This window comes from Pagrus major, chromosome 9 (genome assembly GCF_040436345.1).
Source record: "Pagrus major chromosome 9, Pma_NU_1.0".
NCBI classification, from domain to species: Eukaryota; Metazoa; Chordata; class Actinopteri; order Spariformes; family Sparidae; genus Pagrus; species Pagrus major.
In genome coordinates this window covers 6,788,784-6,806,622 of record NC_133223.1, presented here as the reverse complement: position 1 = coordinate 6,806,622, position 17,839 = coordinate 6,788,784, and the positions used below count along the sequence as shown (strand labels likewise).

General features: G+C 39.6%; 1 protein-coding gene across 1 annotated transcript in view; it reads left to right on the top strand.

Annotated features, from left to right (window-relative positions):
- Positions 1–8,555: 8,555 nt before the first annotated feature.
- Positions 8,556–17,839, top strand: part of LOC141002805 (aryl hydrocarbon receptor-like) — a 34,732-nt gene continuing 25,448 nt past the window's right edge. Inside the window, exons 1-2 of the mRNA XM_073474205.1 lie at positions 8,556–9,031; positions 16,057–16,247. Coding sequence (XP_073330306.1) covers positions 8,973–9,031; positions 16,057–16,247 — 250 coding nt within the window. The 5' untranslated portion in view covers positions 8,556–8,972. The remainder of the gene's footprint in view (positions 9,032–16,056; positions 16,248–17,839) is intronic.

Here is a 17,839-nt window from a genome sequence, read left to right as displayed (position 1 = left end):
AAAGTGGTTCCGCAAGGCTCAGTACTGGGTCCTGTCTTATTCACAATCTATATTAACAATATTACATCCTCTATAACAAATTGTAACGCCCATCTTTATGCTGATGATAGAGTCCTGTACTGCTGCAGCCATTACAATTCTCCTGCAAGCTTTTGACCTGAAATTAGTCCTCAATGCAAACAAAACCAAATTCATGATATTCTCAAGAGCCAGAGATATTGCACATTGGTCTGCATGTTACCACTCTAACAGGACACAGTATTGAAAGGGTTTCTGAATACAAATATTTGGGTATCTGGTTGGATCAGAAACTCACATTTAAATTTCATATTAACACACTTGTTAGCAAGCTAAGACAAAAATGGGTTATTTATACAGAAACAGAACTACTTTCCCTGTGTTCTGTAGGAAACAGATCATTGAAGCTGTCTTTTTATCCATCCTGGATTATGGTGATGTTATCTATAGTAAGGCCTCTGTCTCCACTCTTACTCCACTAGACTCGGTTTATCAGTCCACCCTCAGATTCATTAGTGGTGACTGTTATTCCACTCATCATTGTATTCAATATGAAAAAGTTGGGTGGGCACCTTTCACAGTAAGACGTGACAGCCATTGGTTTGTGTTTCTTTTTAAAGCCTTGAAGGGCAACATGCTACCATATATCAGCTCTTTATTAAACTGGTCACAGAGTCACTATTCAACACGCTCTAGTGATATTATAATGCTGCAAGTTCCCCAGGTAAACATTACATTTGGGAAAAATGCTTTCAGTTTCAGTGCTCCACACACTTGGAACATTTTACAACGTACATTTAAACTTGATACAGTTATACCTACAGGTCAGTTTAAGACTTTGATTTCAAACTACTGAGCATTTGAATGTAACTGTTTGTAACTACGCGCTGTCCTGTATGGTTGGCTTCCATTTATCTTTTATGCACCTCTGTTTTATTTGCGTTTGTCATGTTTGTGTGCTGCAGTTTCTTATCATTTTCAAGCACTTTTTTCCGTTTTATTTGTATTCTGTCATATTGCTTCTTATCTGCTATCATTTATATGTACCCATTCTGTTTATTCGTCTGTGATTATGTTCGTTGTTTCTGTTTGTTATCACATTTTCGCACATATTCTGTTTTTTTATTTGTGCACTCGACATCATTAAAAATGAGGGCTTGCCCTCAATGATTTTTTGAGATTTAAATAAAGGTTGAATGAACGACTTGATGAATATAGCCTATGTATTTGTATAAATGTGTAATATAAAAACTATACATATATGAATAGAATAGTATGCACAATTATATGAAAAATCCATCCTATTTATTCACTTAATACAAATCTTAAGATGCAACATTTCATATGTTATAAACTTATATATTTACATATATGAATTATATATTATAACATATATATTGTTAACATACAGTATATCGGCGCAGCGTATATGGCAGCATCACATTTGGTATACGAGTATACACCAATCAGCCACAACATTAAAACCACCTAGTTAATATTGTGCAGCTTCCCCTTGTGCAGCCAGAACAGCTCCGACCCATCAAGGCACGGTCATAAGACCTCTGGGGGTGTCCTGTGGTATACTTGGTCCACAGCAGTGTTTGGATGGGTGGTGCATGTCATGTGGCTTCCACATGAATGCCAGGACCAAATGTTGTCGGTTTGTTCCAGTGTGTTGTTTACTACTATTGGCCACTGGCTAAAAACACCATCTTATTTGGTCTTTAAAAACAGAACCGATGCACATGTGTGTTTGCATAAAGAGCAGGGCAGTGACAAACACAAGTGGTCACTTGAGATGAATGTAGAGACACGTGTCAGTGCCAGGTGTGAACAGGCTCTCAGTCAGCAGAAACACGTGGTTGTCTCCATAGCTAAAAATGTTATGTTGCCCAGATTTTTTAATCACAATGAAGCATTTCTGTCAGTGTTCACTACCAATGCAAAATAATTATATTGAAGATATATGTCACTGTGAACTTTATTTCATTTGTTGTCCTTACAAGATCCACTTCTGGGTTATAGAGCACAATGATTTTATGCAGCTGGCAGTACAGCAGTTGGTTAAAATTAGGGGATGATTGATTTCCTAGTCTATAAAGGACACAGGATGAAACCCCATGACTACTGCATGTGTACTTACATACTTCCTGTAAAGAGCATTGCCCTGGTGACAGGAAAAGTGTGCACCAAAAAGTACAATTCTGCTGTCTGTTGTTCTAACAGTGGGGTCTCTCCCTCTGGCTGCTCTAGCAGAAACACAGTAGTCACTTCCATTCCTATCTAATCACATCACACTTAAAACTGTCTGACCACACAAGTGCAAATGAACAGAAACCATGACACTCACAGGGAGCTTTTAATGACCTGATGTTCATTTAAATGGAGCTGTGGTTGAGGGTATAATGGATCTCAGTTACATCTCACTGTGTTAAAAACTGCCCTCCTGTGCTTCACACGCGATGCTTCCCTTCCCAGAGGGCAGGAGTCCTGCTTCTCGTCAAGCCTCTGCCTGTTTGAAAAGGACTCTGCAGAGAGCTGTTGGCCAGCAAAATGTGATGGTCCACGCAGGGTTTTCTACTTTCACACCAGCTGCTGCAGTTGCAGCATCAAATCTTCCAGAGACTCATTCCCTAGAACAAAACACTCACACTGATAAAGCTTAAATGGCAAAAATGAACACTCTCATTTATATGTATATTGTAGTACACCAGAACTAAGACTTTAATGACAAAAGTGCCTAATTATTTTCATGCAAATGTACTACAAAGTACTTTTAACGAATCCATCTGTCCGGAAGGTAACATTAAAGTAGGAAATCATTTTCATGTTGATACCTAATTTTGTCAAATGAGAATTTGTAAGTATGGGTGGTGGTAATCGAAAACCCCACATACCTGAAAGTGTCCATGGCTCAGTGCCTCAGCTTCAAATACTCTATGTCCAAACTGTTCAAATGATGAAATCGAAACAGTAAAAAACAGTGCTGTAATGAGCTTGAGGGAAGTTATGCAGTGGGCGGAAGACAAAAAAAGGCAGTGAGGTAGCTGGCCGTCCTAAATGAAAACCACTGCTGGGCTGAATAAAACATTACTCTAAAGTTAGTGTGAAATAAAGACATTGCGTCTGGTGTTGATGGCCTGTTACACAGGAATGCACTGGGGCCAAATAAACAAGCACACAAAGTGGGATAAATGCATGGGAACTGTTGCACAGCGCTCACCAGCAACCACACACCAGATTCTGTGGTCTGTCAGCTGCCATTTTCACATCTCCCATGTCCCTCAGTGCTTCACTGCTTTGTTGTTCTGTTCAACGTGGGGGTCTCTGTCACTACACAAAGCCAGGTTAGATTCAACCAGTCTAATTTCATCTGTCGCACAAAGCCATCTAGTTCTTACATATTCAAGCTCAAAAACTACTGTAAGAAGGTTAAAATACATGCGCCACATTAATAGAGCAACAGAAAGCATCCTGACTGGAAACATCACAAACTGGCGTGGTTCATCACGGCCCAGGACAGGAAGGCTCTACAGCAGCTGATTAAAACCACCAGAACATCACTGGTACCATCTACAGAGTATCAGCGACATCAGTGAAGTGAGATGTCTGCACAGAGCCCACAGATACTAAAAGACAACACCCACCCAGCCACAGTCTGTTCACCCTGCTGCCATCTGACAACAGATACAGAAGTATCTGCTGCTGTACCACCAGACTACAGAGCAGCTTCATTCTCCAGGCTGTGAGACTCCTCAGTTCATCATCAACACTCAAATGTAATAAAATTTTGTATTTTCTCTATTAACCATTAAATATTTATCCATCAATATAATTGCTATAAACTATAAAGGGACTACAAACTACATGTTGCTGTTCAACCTTGTGTTGTAAATTGATACTAAATGAATCTTGTATGTTCTGTTTTAAATCGCTTCACATAAATTCTAACATTACTCCACAAAGTCAGAACAGTAATGACTGACCATGTCCTTGCTGCTGTACATTTAAAACAGGTTACAGTAGCCTGTTTTAAAGTCTTTCCCTCTCTTATTACTGGCTTCACAACATGGTAAACAAACAACAAATTGAAAGTCATGTTTTGTCATTTGGTGCCACTGATTGCTGCCATGGATACATGGATCTTGTTCTGGGTGTTTAGGCTCATGTCTAACTGCCTTAAGACTAATCTACTTTCTAATCAAGAGTAGCCTAACACTACAGAGCAGTCTGAGATCTCTATTTAACTGACCAGAGAAGTGTTGAAGTATACTCTTTAGTGAGAATTTACTGTACAGTAGATTCAAAAATAATGAGTGTATTTTCCATTCCCGATGTTTTGTACTACATAAACCTTAAAGTTAGCTTCCCTCTGGGCTGGCGCATGGGATTTTTCTTTTGTATCGCCACAGGTCATTTTCTTTGTTCACCAGGCAGTAAATGACTGTAATTACTGGAAATCAAACACCACTACCTCATTGCGAAAAGTCATATGATAACAGAATGACTACCACAACACTGGTGATAAATGCCCACAACAACATAAGTGTGAATGATTAGTGGCATACAAAGTGTGATAATAAAGATATGTATCAGAATAAATAATGTACGTATCATATCAATCATCAAGCTGGTAACTAAACTGCTCCAGTCTTTTTGAGATGGTTTGCACTTTAGTCAGTTGCTATGTGTTTGTTTCACAGTCGTGCTGTTAATTCAGATGTAAATGTGGAGGACAGTAGTGCATGTTTTGACAATAGTGACAGAAACAATCAAGCTGTGTCTGTAAAAATACTGAGAACTCGCTCACTAAGGGCAGCAAAACAAACAACAGCCCTCTTTTGTCAAAGCAGCGAATCAAATCATGTATTTAACCCTGAAATGTGACACACAGTAAGTAAAGTAAAAGTACATGTTGTAGAAATAATGTGCGTGCAGCATATAGTCATGATTTTCAGCCTGTCATGATAAAAAGAAAAAGTGCTTTCTTTGTTGACATCAAGGAAACATACTTTAGAGTTTGAACCGGTGACAAACCTCAAGCAGAGTGTGTGAACATGACAGACAGCTTTTATGAGGAAGTATAGTGTGTCAAAATAAAACAAAAACGCTGCTGTTTACAGAGGACCGGCGGGGAAAGCTTTGTGTGTGAGCCGTCTCCATGGGAACTGTCGGCAACATGTCTCTAGCTGTCACTGATGTGTGGTGAGGCGAGGCATCAACCAAAAGCTGCTTTTAAAGAGATCGATTCATCAAACGGTTATACAGATTCTGTCATTTAGCCTTGTCTATATATAAATGAGGTGGACAAAATAATGGAAACACCTGCAGCTTGACATGACACACATTCAACAGCTTCTCAACCTGCAGCCTCCAAACTGATCATACGGTTGAATCAGCAGCTCTCTGGAACAGTTTCAACAAAAACTGAACATTATAACATTCATGAAGACAGAATCTATTGCATGACTGCATTAGCTTTAGCTAAGTGTACCTATTAAACTGGCAACTGAGTGTGTGTCTTAACTGCAGCTGTTAGCTCCATCCAGCTCCATTTCATTTTTGCATAAGCAGTATGTAAACAGTACACATGGTGTATAACACGCTAATGTATGAGTGGTGAAAGTAATGAAAGTGCAAGTGAATTGAAACAAAGAGGGGTGAAAGTTTATGTAAAATGAAAAATGAAATAAAATGTAATGTCAAAAAAAGGGAAAGAGTGATAAATTATCACGTGATTTGAGAAATATAAAGGCTAAAAGCATGAGCGCTATACCTGTCTGAAGTGGTTGCACAAGCTCGAGGGTATAAATAATGTCTTTTCAAATCAGTTTGGGATCTCAGGGTTTCCAGACATTAATTGGTTGTTTCTTTGTGTTTTAAAACTGTCCCCATCTACTTTAGGAGAATGCTACAACGCTGTTTTGCTGTGAAGCCCCCGAAAAGTTTTGTGGATGACAAAACTTCACCTGACTTTCCACTGTCATGACGGTGACTAGATAATGACTGAATTTTCATATTTTAGGTGAACTTTTCCTTTAAAGCCAATTTGTTTAAAAACAGTTGGGATGAAAACAGAGTCATTATTGTCATTTTCCCCAATCGTACATTAATCACTCATCAATCACAACACCAAAATGCAATCTATCATTTTAGGAAAGTGGCCTCAAGGGTGGACAAAAAATAGCTTCAATCATTTTCAATCGTTTACATTACATTTATCATTATCGTTTACAGCAAGCAATTTTTATTACTTCCGTCCAAAACGTCAATCAGAAACCACACCCAAGAACTGACTGTTTCTGGCTAGCAGCAGCAAAACAAGAGCAGGTCACGCTTGCAACTTAATCGTTCAGTCAGTGGATGTGGTTTGTGATTGACGTTTTGGGCGGAAGTAATAAAAATTGCTTGCTGTAAACGATAATGATAAATGTAATGTAAATGATAAATGTCATTTGGTTGTTGAGAATGATGAATGGTAGACCACAGACAGCAACAGATGGTTATCAGAGCAGCACTGCTCAATATAACAAGTAATTCGGCACTATCAAATCAATTAGCAGTGTATCACTCTATTTGTCAATTAACATACAGTACATTCTCTCACTTTCACTTATTAATCAAGCACTTTCATCACTTCCATTTTGGCCAGTTATTTTTTGGTACTTTCACCCTTGAGGCCAATTTCTTCAAATGATATATGGCATTTAAGTGTTTTGAATGACAAAATGATAAAAAATGACTCTCATGACTTTAATTAAATTAACTTTAATTTAGTTAAATCACCTGATATTCATCACTCCACTTTTCATTTCACATCCCTCTTACCCCTCTATTTTCCAATTACTACTCTTGTGGACACCAAGAGAGGCTACGGTATAAACAGATAATAAAGTAAAGTACAGATGTATACCACTGCTCAGGAGTTTGGGGTTGACAAGGGTCTAGACAAGGTTAGAAATAGTGATTTTTACTTGAAATAATAATTCATCATAGCAATAACAGCCTTGCAGATGATTGACATTCATTCATGAGACCTTCAGTGACTTGTCATTTTTTCACATGGACAAACTTTCATTTCCCCAAAACAAGAACAGCCTGAGAGCTATTTTGAGACTATCATCAAACCTGCAAATGCTGATGTTCCAGATACTCAGTTAGCCTCAGGAAGACCAATTTTACTGTTTCTTTATCAGCACAACAGGTTTGACTTAATTGCACAAGAGTTTACTAATGATTGATTCGTCTTTTAACACAAAAAACTCGGATTAGCTAACATAATGTGTCATTGGACAACAGCAGTGATGGTTGCTGAAAATGGTCCTCTGTACATGTAGACAGGCCATTCAAATTAGCCTAAATCATAAATCATAATGCCGCAACTGTATTTCTTAAAAGAAAGAAAAAAATAGGGCTTTTCTGTGACCCCAAACTTTTGAATGGTAGTGTAACAATATAAAATATGTTTGAGTTAGGCTCCTTAGTTCTAATAGATTTAAAGGGAGGTCTTACTGCTGCAGCATACAGTGAAAGTTTAGACAATAGTGGTCTAACAATGTTGTGGAAGCAGTTTGGGGAAGGCCCTTTCCTGTGCAACATAATGATGATGCCCCTATGCACAAAGCCATGTGTGTATAGAAATAGTTTTCCAGTTTGGTGTGAAAGAGATTCAAGCCCACTGGACATCTCTGAGAGGAAACATCAGCCGGCAGCAGTGGCTGATAGCACTGACGCTCTCGAAGCTGAATGGGAGCAAATAATGCAGCCAGGGTCCAAAATCTGGTGTCTGACAGCTGCGTATTAATGCCAACTGTTGTGGAATCAGCTGCTAAATCACTCATGGAGGTTTGAGTGACAGATCTGGCCATGGAAAAAAGTATGTAGCATGAACTAGGGGCATAGTTTGTGAGTTAAAAGCCCCAACTGCTATGTAGCTTATTGACTTACAGTACCCCATACACACCCCTGCATAAAATCTGTAGCAGTGTTCATAATCAGCAGGCGATTTGAGGGGGGATGCCAGCCTCCTCTTTAGCTAATGATTGAAAATGGCTCGGATCAAAACAACCCGACCAGACTTTGACTTACTGGACAAGGTCTTGCTTGAAGCTCTGTGCCAGCTAGTGCTGATGTGTACTCATGCTGAGTAAGGCTTTTATATCTATTAAGAGTTCCTTGAATATTGTTTGAAGTTTTTTTTATTATCCCCTCTTTTATTAGTTTACATAGATCAATTGTCATGGTTGTGTAAGCATTATACATTCTCAACAGATAAAAAAAAAAAAAAGTACCTTGGCACTGTACAGTATGATGTATGATTACAAGACATACTTTAATATAGTGGAAAAATAGTTATATATAGTTATATCAGAGAGACTTTCATATCTAATTTGCTCCTGTGGTCAGACATTCTCAGCCAAACAACATATTTTCCCAACCAAGTAAAAAAAAATCCCACTGTGGATGTGACAGAAGCAGAAGTGCTCATGCTCAGTGAACCAGTCCACCTTAAAACACAGCTCTGACACACTGTACATACACATTTCCTGTAAACGCCCCGTGCGAGACACAGCAGAAAACTCCAGTGACTCTGACTGACAGCATTAAGGCTGCGGTGCGGATCCAGAGGTGGGGGGGGTTTGGACGCTGGCTGAATTCTGGGCCAAACTTGTGTGAGTTTCCCTCCTTCCTCCTCCCTCACAGAGCAACTCAGCAGTCAGTGCTCAGTCGGCCGCCGCAGTCTCACCCTCAAGGTCAGTGACAGTGACCGCCCACGGGAGTTGTCAACGCGGCACCGGACCTGCGCGGAGCTCGTTAACATGGAAGTTTGACTCAGCGAGTCAACACACGACGGAACACCGGCTGATGGAGGAAGCCTCTGTGGCGGAGGAGTGAACGAGCCACACGTACTTTAGCCTAACGTCAAGTTTGTAAGCTTTACTCGAAGTGACACCATGTTGGGACACCCTGGGTCTTACGCTAACAAGAAGAGGAAGAAGCCCGTCGTCAAACAGTAAGTCACAAACTCTTCTGTTTAAGGAGTCCGTGCTGCTGTTTTATTGTAGTTATTCTGAACGTATGTGTGATTTCAACCTGTAGACGTTACGTGTTAAAGTTGGAGATAAAGTTAGCAGCAGCTTACGTTTCTTATTGTGCCGTGAACGCACCAACAGGCTGTCCTTTTATGTGTTCATCTAAGTTACAGAGAAGTGCGCAGTAAAAAATGAATTCGTGAGTCATAACATCAGGTTAGAGAATCAAAATGTCAACTTTATTAATGTCTGAAAGCAGAAGTTTGAAGGGCCAGTACCCGGTAGTGCCCGTGCTTTGTGTTGCTGCTGGTCTCCTCCGGGTTTGTGTTTTTCGGACTACCTTAAGAAAGTGTGCTGCCTGGATCTGGCATGGATCTCTTGCCCTCTCGCATTAATCACAATCAAGTTGGAGAGTCGGCTGCTGCTCTCACGCGATGCTCCGAGGAGGGCGGGGGGGTGGGGGTGGGGGCTCCGGGTATGTTATTGTAATCTGATACGGCCTGTGGGATCACTGCTGCCTCTGTGTGTGTGTGTGTGTGTGTGTGTGTGTGTGTGTGTGTGCGCGCGCGCGCGCGCGTGCTGTAGTGCCTGTTCCTCTCCTTACCCCTCTCTTGTTTTGTCTTCTTATGTTTTTAAAAGTTTATTTCACCAATAAAAACCCTGACAGTACATTCAGTCTGAAGTACATACATGCTGCTGTGAGTAAGTAAAAGTATGAATACAACAACAGAGAAGAGTTTCTTACTTCATCATCAGAATCAGATGAAGAAGCAGTGTGTTAATGTTGCAGCCCTGCTGGAAATCTTTGGCATGAGCTTCACGATTCGATCAAGAATCGATTTTCGATTCCTTCATCGATTCTCGATTCAAAATTGATTATTGATTGAGTGAATGGAAAAGGGGGGCACTATTTAAAATTAAATGGGGACCTTAACCAGCTAAAACACTATATGAACCATAACTGGAATTAAGATAAACAATCACTCAAACAATTTTTATTTTAAAAAGCAATCATTGACTCAATAATTAATTTGAAGACATACGTGTGTGTACATGGATAACAAAAGGAACATTTTGTGGACTCCATCTCCATGAGGGACAATGAGTACATTATCATTTTTTGAGTGAACTGCTCTTTTAAGTACGAAGCTTGTCTTCAAAATGTAACAATAGTGTATAGTTAAACTAGGCACCTTTTCTTCCATATATAAACCAAAGGCCTTGCCCTCAATCACAACCCAAAACACAGCCATGCTGTTATTTTTAAATTGATTGACATCTCGTTTAATACAGGGATTAACAATAGACGATAACACAAATCCAATTGTTGTTTACTTAAGGTACTGTAAACTTGTAGCAACTGTAAGACGTTTAAAAATGAATACCCGTACCATGGTACAATGATTTTTAATCACAATGATAAACGGAGATGCACGTTGAGTCAACAGAGTGTACTACAGATTTGCATGCTTATAGTGATCTTGAAAATTGCGTTAAGGCCCTTCCCAGTGTAAATCCCAAAATAAAAAGGTGGTCTGTGTGCAAACGTCTGTGTTTCTGAAGATGTGGGACTGCACTGAGGACTGAGGTTTCCCTGGATGGCCAGCTGGGCTCAGCTGCACAAAGGCACCATTGAGCCTGACTGTAAAAAGCTGTGGTCACTACACAGGAGCATTCCATGGCAGATCTGGCCATCCAAATTCTCTGTTTTATTACCCACATGCCTTCTGTGTTATTATTGTGTTAGTAGTGTTATTATCTATTCTGCGTACAACTTTTCAAAAGACTCTCACAGCAACTTATTTTAGTCTGTGACTAGTTTAACACTAAGTTATGTACTTAACTTGCCTCGTCACGAGCTCACATTTGTACGCCAACTGTAGTTTTCCAAATTGACAACTAAACAACTGGGACTGATTGCCTTGGTTTTGTCACATCAGCTTTGTGACAACACAGAAAATGATTTTGAACCTGCATTGTCCTTCCTTAGCCCTTTTAAAGTACTGTTATTTCAACAGTAGCAGCATTCGTACAGATTGCTGTAAGGTATGGGTTAATTATAGTGTGTAGGGCTCATTAAACCATCCCCATTCCCCACTCAGAGACCACAGTGGTAGGCCAATGTGTGTGTATGTGTACTTAAGTAGCACTAAGGGCATTAGTGAGGTATACACTTTGTAGTATGACTATGCATTTATTTTAGCAAGCAATGGTATCCATAATAAGTTGAGATAAAATCTTCATACCAAGTGCTTCTTGCCCAGTAATCTAAAGGGATTGTGAGACACTCTCACAGGCAGACGTGCTGATAAGAGGTTTGGCAGAACACCAGAACACTCCCGCTGAACAACAAAGTTGCCCTTTGTTCTTTGCCCTTTGTTTCATTTCAAAGAGGAGTGCTCACACACACCAGTTACACACTTTTATCACTGTCTAACACTCTTGTAGGAAAAGCGTCATTTACCATGACATACTTCATATGAAAATTGAAATAAAACCTAAAAAATAACAAACAGTGAACAATAGAATAACTAATGCTTTAGTTTGTTGTTTGTGTTAAAGTTGTGTTAAAATATGTAGTAGCTTTAAGCAAAACTCATTTTATTATTAATATATCATCATCATTATCATTTAAAAGCCGTAATGTTTCTCAGTCTAATATATCAACATGTTATGGGGGGCACGCTGTACTTTCTTCAAACTTGTGGTCATTAATTAACTTATACACTTTACTATTTGTGTGATAATGAGTCCAATGAGGGAAAGGACAGGAGGGGAGACTTCAGCCTCTGTCTATTACATCCACGCCTCCCAAGTGTTAGAGGTCAAATTTACAGGGAGCCAATGTTGAGCTGTTTCCCTTACGGAGTACAAATGTTCCCTCACGTATCACCTTCACACGCCTGATTTTTAATGTGTGCAGGTTTTAGGCTATTTAAATGCCATTGAAGAGCATTATTTTTTATGCTTCACCAGTCTTTTGCCCCTTATTCTGTGAGGCCAACACACAAAAAAACCAAAACCAAAAAAAAGTATTAAAATACAGACTTAGACGTTGATTAGCACTGTAACAGTAGAAGCTTGGAAGTCGTGAAGCTTCACTTGTGTCAGCCCTACTGGGTACTCATCTTTTTTTACTCCTTGTAGGCTAACCGATGTAATGTTTTCAAGACACGCGTACTGTGCATTCACTGTGGATCACTATCTCTGGAAATGAAAAAAACACTTTGCATGCATGGCAGTAAGATAGAGGCATCCAGCGTGCCATGAAACATGAAGGGGCTGCTTCCCAGATCATCAGAAATCTCAGTCCAAACCACTCTCAGAGCTTTAAAAAACTTTGGCGCAATACTGACCTGAAGCCAGTGTTTGAGAGTTGGCTCTAAAGAGTTTGTGGCTCGCTCCTTCCCAGAGGATGGCACTTTCAATGGACTTCTCACTTCTCATAGAGACTTCTGCATCCAATTCTCCACTGTGTATCCAAGTTTCAAACATTGTTTCACATATAGTTTCTTCAGAGCACAATGCTTGAATGTCACGCTGTCGCCTCTATAGCTCTGAAGTTCCTCTGGACACAGCGAAGTGACCAATTTATTGGCAAAGTGAGGCCTCAGACTGTATCTGTTTTTTGGTTTGTGTTCATGTAGCCTCTTCATTTTCTTTGGTGCTGTATGATGCAACTGGAAAACAGCATTCACCCTCTTTTCTGCGGAGTGAACTGAAGTGGTTTTTCTGTCAGCATGGGCATGAAGTAACAGAAAATCTTGATTCTGGTGAAGTGTTTGGCGAAAATTGCTCTTCTCTGTAGGATATGTTAAGTTGAACTATTTATGTTGTAACCCATTCATCATATTTGTTCTCTTACAAAATATGTTATTCACTGTGAGTTCTCTGTTCTGTTTTTTCCCCTCTGTCTGGAAAGCTCTTTGTAGGGTAGTCCACTTTTGTAAACTATCCTACATCCAAATTTGCAGTCTGAGTATTTCAGCAGCCAAACATGTGTATGGAGAGCATACTTTTGAGCCACTGAGTCAGGCTTGTGGTTCAAATGATTCATCTACTTTGAGCAGACAAATGTGTGTCAGTGTCATGACAGCAGAGTTAACAAGGGCTGCCTGGACTCTGAGACGGGTGTTTGGGTTCAGATCTCTTCTCTTTTGCTCTTTAGATAAGTAATCCAACTAGAAATCGCGAGATGAGGTCAAACATCCCCCATTCCAACAATGAAAGTCCTGATGTCTGCTGCTCAACCCCGTGATCCATAGCAAATCAAGGTGGAAAAAAACGTTCTGAATGCTGACTTTTGTCTTCATGAGGCATTTCTTGAGAGTGAGATCAGTCCTGCCTCTCTGAGAGGTAAAGCTTCAGATCTGAAGCAATCAAGTTTAGGTTGCATTCCCTGCAGACTATTCAGGGGCAGAGTAGGACATTTTATGGTCTATCATTAAATAATTTAAGGAAAAGATCTGATTAGGATACTCTGATGTCTGATGTTTTTGTATGGAATCAGATGTGTCTCAATATTAACAAAGGCTCACAGAAGGATTCACAGATATAACTTGTGATTTATAGTTGGGTTGGGCCAATGAGTGATGCCTTCATTCATCGCCGATAACTGACAGCCATAGATTATTGAGTCCTGACCATCGTAACATTGTGATTTAAAGGCCTTCCCACCAGAGAGCTCGGATACTGTAGCTAGTGTCCTCTGAGTTGCTTTAAGGCAGAAGTGTGGGAGAGAAAATGAAGTGTTTTGGTGCGTTACCTCGCTGTGTCCTGTTTATTATTTTATTTTATTATTATTTATTATTTTTAATAAAACAGCTCATCACCCAACCATAATTTACAGTGGGGTCCAAAAGTCTGAGACCACATTGAAAATTTCTAATATGTCATGCAAACCTGAAGATTTTTGGAAAATTTAAGGATTCAGAGATTAAGTGTCAGAAGTCAAACTGTTATCTAAGCAAGTGTATTCTCGGCGTCAAATCTTGGCTCGACTAAAGGAGTCTAGATCATTTATATCCAAAGCACGATCAGGTAGACCCAAAGTGATCCCACCATCAGAAGATCAATCCCTGAGAGTTAGAAAAGAAACTTCATCACAGATACAGAATTGACTAAATAAACAATGCAAGACTCCAATCAGCAAAAGTGCAAGATGATTGTCCATACAAAGTTAATAAATAAATAATCATTTTGATCTAGTAAGTCATAAACTTGAGATACTACATGCTGTCATAAGTTTGATTTACTATGTCATAAATGTTAGATACCTGTCATACTCTTGAGACTTCTTATTCTCATTCTTTACCGACCTTTTACCGGGCAGGAATAAGCTTCCACATATTTTGAGCCGAGTGGTTTCTTAAAACTCCAAATAGATTGTTTATATCGAATTAATATAAAGGGTTTTTTAGGTCCTGGAAGCTTTAAGACAGTCCGTCTTTCTTAGCAGGTGTGTAGTGCAGGAATGTCAACATTGGAGTTTTGGTCCTCCCCCTTGCTCCCTTCCACTGACACTTGGTTAAACCCCCGGTGTAGCATGTGTGTCTGATTTGTGAGTAATGACATGTATTTCCAGCAAGCCTCATGAGTTATTTTACACTTGAGCATGGGTGGTCTTAAACCCTGTTGCCCCTAAAGTGAAAGTCAAGCAGAGCAAATAAAGCTGCTGTCATGGTAAAAACTGGTTTCCAATTTGACAAACTACATAAGTAGCCAATGGAATGACTTGTGGTAACGCTGTATGTTTTGCATGCTGGTGTCTGTCTGTACTATTTTTTCTTGACTGAAGATTGCTTCCTTCAGAAAAAAACAACCCACTCTGTTGTTTTCCTGTTTGAAAATAAAGAGGTGGACAAGGGCTATGAACAATTGTAATGATGGCAGAACTTTATTTTCAAACAGAAAGTTAGAAGCTAGCTACTGTAGCTACGTGGTTGTCAAATGCAAGCAATAGAGTATGCAGCAGGTGAAAATTTAAACAGCAGCTTTCCTTGTTTTATTCCTATCAACTCAATTTTACTTCCAGATCGGTAGTGCATTCAGAAGGCCCCAGGCAAAAACCAAAGCTTCAGCTACCAAAATATTTGATCCTATCAGAGTGGCTACAATTAATTGATGAGTTGTCAACTGTGAAATTAATCGCCAACTGTTTTTAAAGAACAAAAAGTCAGAATTCTTGGCAGCCTGCAGCTACATTTCCAGATTCTTATCCTTTGTGCACAAAGATGAACAACTGACTGGTTCGAAGTGAACTCTGACATGTTTCAAAGTTCACTCATAGGGCAAGAACTGAACTGACCTAAACTGATAACATTGCCAAAGATCCTTTATTGATTTGTTTTGGAAGAGGGTTCCTTCAGGACCGATTTGATAAACTGTCTGTCTTTTGTTATTTGTTGTTTAATCACTGATGGGTGGTATTTTTTGCAGAACTCTGGAATCTTTGGGGTTTTTTTGGTGAATATTTGAACTACTACTGTTTGAATCCAAACCTAACGTGCAAAAAGCCACCAGGATAAGGTCAAGCTGTTATTGTAAAATACCCCTATCTTTTCAAAGAATTTGAAAAAGTTGTCAGGATATAAAACCAATGATCTGTTGATCTTTAAAAAAAAAAAAAATCATATGCTATAGTCTTGGTCAGTGCTTAAATTTCTTATTTTAAAGAATCAAATCGATCCAAAATCTGGATTTGGGGAATCATGACACCTCTACTATCAACTCACCTGAACTAAAGTGTTTATAAGTCTCATTTATGGCTGCTTCTTTTCTCCCTGAGAGGGTTTGAAGCTGTTTGGAACATTGCTCAAAGTATAGCTTACATTTAATAGGCATGTATCATACTGCACCCAACAACAGATGGCATGCTGTGGCAGGGCCAGTTAGCCAGGCCTGAACTGAATCAGTTGTGGTGTACAGTCTGAATCACAGGCTTTCACAATCAGCACAATTAACACTTGAGTAACCAGCTATGTTTTTATTTCTTTTTACTCTACAGAAAGAAGCTCTCTGATGGTAATGAAGTTGTTAAATCAAACCCTTCAAAACGCCACCGGGATCGGCTGAATGGGGAGCTGGACCGGCTCACGGAGCTCTTGCCCTTTTCTGAGGACATCCGCTCTCGTCTGGACAAACTGTCTGTCCTTCGCCTCAGCGTGGGATACCTGAGAGTGAAGAGCCACTTCAAAGGTGAGCACCAGCCTGGGTCAAATACCAGTTTACTGTGTAATTGTGTCTCTTAAAATTTCCTTCATGTAACCATTTCAAAAAGATTCTAACACTGACTGCAAATGTGAACCTGGGACACCAGTTTTTAATGCACATCCATGGCATCCAGCCTAGCCATTGCCATGCCCTCACCTTATGTTGTGCTTCATGAACTTCACAGTAGTGACATGAAATAACTGCTAATTCGGAAGAATTATATATAATGTAAATATAATTCATAGGAAACATGGTTGCCTTTGAGTTTAGTTTTAAGGCTTGTGCATCGTTTCAGTCTTTTTAAATCCAGTCCTCTTGAGAACCTAAGAATTAGGACTATATTGATTAAGACATTCATGTATATTGAGTCAAGCTTGGGTAGACTGAGTTACAAAGAACTGAAGCTTGATAAATAGGAAAGCAAAATTTGGGAAACTGGGCCAACACTTAGAATCATTAAGTCTTAAACTGATTTGTGATGAACAATGTGAACGTGCCGCCATACACATGACAGACAAGACAGGAATGAGAAGCATGCAGGAATCTTGTTTTAGGAAAGAACACATCCTCAATACTTGTAACCGTACTCCACCCTCTCTGTAAGCAGACAGACAACAGTCACTTTGAAAAAACATTATGTTTTTTTAAGCCCTTGTAAATTGATTAAACTTGCAGGCACGCTGGCCTTGAAAATCTGATGAGTCGTGTGTGAGTCAATTATATGTGAATCACGCATATAACTTCTCCGCCACCTGCTGATGATAGTTAAAATGTCTGTTCAACTCAAAGAAAACTGAGGTGTTAGCAGATGGGCTGCTGAGTAAGTTGCCTGGTTGCCTGTGGCTTCACTGAGGTTGTTAGAATGTGTTCCTCTCTTGTTTCTGTTGCTTTTTAAAAATATTTTCTCTGCATTGTTTTGCGTATGTGACTCATAATTATACTGGATATGTTGCACTAAATCTGGGCTCTCTCCATCAATAAAAACCCTCATGAATCACCGATGGAGTAGTGACTAACTGCTATCCACTAAAATACAAATGAAATGGCTTAAAATATAGTAACTGGTGCATCAGTTAAGATTTGCACTAAAGAAGTGGTCTAGTTGCACAAAATGTATTCCAACATGAAGATATTATCAGGATCTTTATAGTCCTATGCATTTTCTGTTTTTATTACTTGATGAATACAAAGAATGAAAGAGCTTTTAAAAGGCTGCAGACTGTAATTATCTTCTTAGCCAAGTCGTTTGCAGTGTGAACATCCAGTATGAAGGAACGTGTTACATGCAGTCACAGGAGTTGTGACATTCCAGTGCAGCTTGTTCTCACACCCTTTTGCCTACTTTTTTTGCTATACAGGTGAGATAGACTGGAGTACCATAGTTACTCTGTCATTGTATAATAAACTTCCCCCCAGCTTTGGGCAAATGTAAATGCACCCACATGTGTGCCCACGGTCATGTAGGTCTGAAAATGGCCGGCACATTGTTGGCGCCTTGCTATCTTGAGGCAGCAGAAAGCGACTGCTATAGACTGACAAATACCTGGTCTAAAGTCAGTGGTGCAGTATTATCCAGC